Source organism: Rhinopithecus bieti, unplaced genomic scaffold (genome assembly GCF_001698545.2).
Source record: "Rhinopithecus bieti isolate Rb0 unplaced genomic scaffold, ASM169854v2 scaffold_54263, whole genome shotgun sequence".
In the NCBI taxonomy this organism is placed as follows: Eukaryota; Metazoa; Chordata; class Mammalia; order Primates; family Cercopithecidae; genus Rhinopithecus; species Rhinopithecus bieti.
The window spans coordinates 96,846-101,441 of NW_016821166.1; the positions used below are offsets into that span (position 1 = coordinate 96,846).

Genomic DNA, 4,596 nt, shown 5'->3' on the forward strand with positions numbered 1-4,596 from the left:
GAAGTCTTTGTTTTTTTTTTTTTTTTTTTTGAGATGGAGTCTCCCTTTGTTGCACAGGCTGGAATGCAGTGGTGTGATCTCGGCTCACTGCAACCTCTGCCTCCTGGGTTTAAGCAGTTCTCCCACTTCAGCCTCCCCAGTAGCTGGGATTACAGTCACGCACCACCATGCCTGGCTAATTTTTTTTGTATTTTTAATAGAGACAGGATTTCACCATGTTGGCCGGGCTGGTCTCGAATGCCTGACCTCAGATGATCCCCTTGCCTCAGTCTCCCAAAGTGCTGGGATTACAGGCGTGAGCCACCGCGCCCGGTCCAAGCTTGTCTTCTTTAAAGAACTGAAAGAAGGCGAGCGTAATGGATGAAGGGGAGAGGGAGGAGACCAGGCTCTGGAGGGAGGCGGTGATTAGACCATCCATTCTCAGTGGGGGCAACAATGTCCTCCAAGGGATGAAGCTGGTTGGAAAATGTGTGTGAAAAATATTATTATTATTAATTTATTTATTTTGCCGCCCAGGCTGGAGTGCAGTGTCATGATCTTGGCTCACTGCAACCTCTGCCTCCTGGGTTTGAGTGATTCTTCTGCCTCAGCCTCCCAAGTACCTGGGATTGCAGGTTCCTGCCACCATGCCTGGCTAATTTTTGTGTTTTTAGTAGAGACGAGGTTTTGCCATGTTGGTCAGGCTGGTGTCAAACTCCAAGGTGATCTGCCCACCTCTGCCTCCCAAAGTGTTGGGAGCTGCCGTGGCCGGCCAAATCTTATTATTTTATATAGCACAGATATAATGTGATATATATCTATATAAAGCACAGATATAATGCAATACATAGACAGATATACAGTATATATGTAGTACTACTATTTAATGAGGTGGAGTGAGATTAGGAAAAAATATCTCCAAAGGCTACTTAGTAGGTGGTTAAAAAAAAAGTTGAGAAATCTTGGTCTAGACCTATGAAAAAATATGAAAAGAAAAAGAGGCCAGGCGCTGTGGTTCATGCCTATAATCCCAGCTACTCAAGAGGCTGAGGCACAAGAATCGTGTGAACCCGGAAGGCAGCAGCTGCAGTGAGCTGAGATCACACCACTGCACTTCAGCCTGGGCAACAGAGCGAGACTCCATCTCAAAACAAAACAAAACGACAACAACAAAAGAATGATTTCTTTCAATTATCATAAAGCACTAAGTCTGGTTTGTGGAATGCAAATAGTCGATGCAAATCAACTGAAAACTCAGTGGTTTATTTTTATATATTTATTTTTAACTTTAACTTTACGTTCAAGGGTACATGGGCTGGTTTGTTCTGTACATGGGGGCTTGGTGTACAGATTATTTTGTCACTGGGTAATAAGCATGGTACCCGGTAGGTAGTTTTTGGATCCCGTCCCTCCTTCCACCCTCCGCCCACAAATAGATGCTGGTTCCCTTATTTGTGTTCATGTATACTCAGTGTTTAGCTCTCACTTATAACTGAGAACATGCCATATTTGGCTTTCTGTTCCTGTGTTAGTCCACTTAGGATTATGGCCTCCAGCTCCATCCATGTTGCTGCAGAGAACATGATCTTGTTCTTTTTCATGGCTGCATAGTATTCCGTAGTGTATATCATTTTCTTTACGTAGTGTATCACATTTTCTTTACCCAGTCTATTGTTGATGGGCATTTAGGTTGATTCCATGTCTTTGCTATTTTGAGTAGTGCTGTGATGAACATACGTGAGCATGTGCCTTTATAGTAGGGCGATTTATATTTTGGGAGGTATATATCCAGTAATGGAATTGCTGGGTCGAATGGTACTTCTGAAAACTCACTGTTGAGAGGCCACTGAACTTTACGTCTGTGCTTTTTCTGAAGACCTGGTGCCTTTCCTGCTTGTCAGCCCCTGTTTCCTGCAGGGCTCTGCTGCAGTTCTCCTCTGACTCTGCCCTTCCCTGTGTTTCTCCCTCTAGCTTATCATTCCTCACCTGCGATACACCCTGGAAATTAACGTCCGGGCCAGGACTGGGCTGGTCTCTGACATGGGAGTTTTTGACCAGGTATGGGAAGAGAAAGGGAGATTCTGGGCCACTCTTCTTTCCAGCTCTGGATTCAGGGCAGGTCAACTGCCTGACCCTGCTCATCCTCACCTCCAGGTGGTGAGCACTGGTGGGGGAGGCCACGTGGAGCTGCTCAAGCGAGCTGGAGGCTTTCTAACCTATAGCTCCTTCTGTCCCCCTGATGACTTGGCTGACCGGGGGCTCCTGGGAGTGAAGTCTTCCTTCTATGCCCAAGATGCACTGCGGCTCTGGGAAATCATCTTTCGGTGAGGCAAGGGGGAAGGCCAGTGGGGGTGCAAGTGCAGGTGGAGAAGACGTCTAGGAGAGCAGGAGGTCTGCCTCTGGTTGGGGGTCTGGGGCCCTGACCTGGCCATGTGAGCAGGGGCAGAGCTGGCTTCAGCTAACTGGCCCTGCTCCGTTGGTTGGTAGATATGTGGAAGGAATTGTGAGTCTCCACTATAAGACAGATGTGGCTGTGAAAGATGACCCAGAGCTGCAGACCTGGTGTCGAGAGATCACTGAAATCGGGCTGCAAGGGGGTCAGGACCGAGGTAGGAGGAGCCCCTGCCCTGAGATCTCAGACACAAAACCCAAGAGACCTCCCCAGAATCTCCTGTGCTTCATGAAATCTCCCAGAAGCATTTCAATACCTATGAGAACTCCAAAGGCCTTCTCAGATTCCACTCCCTCTCACCTAGAGACAGGTCCCTGTCCTACACGCTGAGAACCCCTAGGTGCCAGATGCAGCGGGACCAGTGGCTGCTCATAAATGTTTAACTGACTCTTGGGAAGAGCCGTCCTGATTTGTAGCTGTTGCACATTTCCGTGGTATAAATATTTCTACTGTGGCCACCAAGGTGATGCTGACCAGCTTTTGCTAAACACCTAACGTCATTGACTGACTCTTGTGAGCCAGTGTGAGTCAGCAGCAGCACCCCACTGAGTGGGACCCCCCAGCAGAGATCCCCACTCCGCTACCCCAACCTGCTGTCATGGTAATTCCCGTAAGAGTTACTGAGCATTCCTGCCGCTCTTTCTCACCCCGCCTTGTTCTCCTCTCTCTGCCCTACTCCTGCCTTCCCAGCTTCTAACTCTCCTCACCCCCTGCAGGGTTTCCTGTCTCTTTACAGTCTCGGGATCAAGTTTGCCACTTTGTCACCATGTGCATCTTCACCTGCACTGGCCAACACTCCTCTGTGCACCTGGGCCAGGTACTTACCAGAGATGGGCAGCTGGGAATTTGGGGCCTGGAGTGAGGGAGGGGTCTGTGTGCAGGTGGGCCACAGGGCTTTCCTGCTTAGCAGGCACTGACTCTGGATCCCTGCCCTTCCTTAGCTGGACTGGTACGCTTGGGTCCCTAATGCACCCTGCACGATGCGGCTGCCCCCGCCGACCACCAAGGATGCAACACTGGAGACAGTGATGGCAACACTGCCCAACTTCCATCAGGCTTCTCTCCAGATGTCCATCACTTGGCAGCTGGGCAGACGCCAGCCCATTATGGTGAGAGCCGAGTGCCCAGGGCCCTAAGGAAGGAGGCAGCTGTGGGGACGTGCGGCATCCCAGACTGGGGGTCATAAGGCTCTCAGCCGCCTTTTCCTCTCCCTCCCAGGTGGCTGTGGGCCAGCATGAGGAGGAGTATTTTTCGGGCCCTGAGCCTAAGGCTGTGCTGAAGAAGTTCAGGGAGGAGCTGGCTGCCCTGGATAAGGAAATCGAGAACCGGAATGCAAAGCTGGACATGCCGTATGAGTATCTGCGGCCCAGCCTCGTGGAAAACAGTGTGGCCATCTGAGCGTCGCCAGCCTTTGGTTACTTCAGCCCCCCTCACCCAAGCCACAGGCTGACCCCTTGGTGGTTACAGTCCTGCCCTCCCAAGCCCCACACTCTTCCCATGTCCCACCCTCCCTCAAGGGGCACCTTTTCGTGGTCTCTGCACCCAGTGAACACATTTTACTCTAGAGGCGTCACCTGGGGCCTTACTCCTTTTTCCTTCCTCCCTCCTTTCCTATCATCCTTCCTCCCTCTCTTCCTCGTTCTTCATTCAGATCTATAGGGTAAATAGCCACAATTATATAAACCATTTCAAGGCTAGAATAGGGGGATAATATGTATTACTCCACACCTTTTATGAATCAAATATGATTTTTTTGTTGTTGTTAAGACAGAGTCTCACTTTGACACCCAGGCTGGAGTGCAGTGGCGCCATCACCACGACTCACTGCAGCCTCAGCCTCCTGGGCTCAAATGATCCTCCCTCCTCAGCCTCCCGAGTAGCTGGAACTACAGGCTCATGCCATCATACCCAGATAATATGTTTTTATTTTTTATAGAGATGGGTCCTCACTATGTTTCCTAAGCTGCAAATAGGATTTTGAACCCAAATTGAGTTTAACAATAACAAAAAGTTATTTTACACTAAAGATGGAAAAGAATTAGGACTAAAGTATTTTAAATAAAATATTGGCAAAAGAATATAGAGCCTCACAAAATGTTTCTGGGTTCATATGCTTGATGTGGTAAAGAATTTAAAACTTTTTATTTTTTTTTTTTTTTTTTTTT

The 4,596-nt window shown here is 48.9% G+C and overlaps 1 protein-coding gene across 1 annotated transcript in view; it reads left to right on the forward strand.

The window, feature by feature from the left end:
- ALOX15 (arachidonate 15-lipoxygenase) overlaps positions 1 to 4,509 on the forward strand; it is a 10,815-nt gene extending 6,306 nt beyond the window's left edge. The window contains 7 exon segments of the mRNA XM_017860209.1: positions 425 to 458; positions 1,951 to 2,037; positions 2,134 to 2,303; positions 2,467 to 2,588; positions 3,148 to 3,248; positions 3,373 to 3,540; positions 3,650 to 4,509. Of these exon segments, the coding sequence (XP_017715698.1) occupies positions 425 to 458; positions 1,951 to 2,037; positions 2,134 to 2,303; positions 2,467 to 2,588; positions 3,148 to 3,248; positions 3,373 to 3,540; positions 3,650 to 3,829 (862 nt within the window). The 3' untranslated portion in view covers positions 3,830 to 4,509.
- Positions 4,510 to 4,596: the final 87 nt, after the last annotated feature.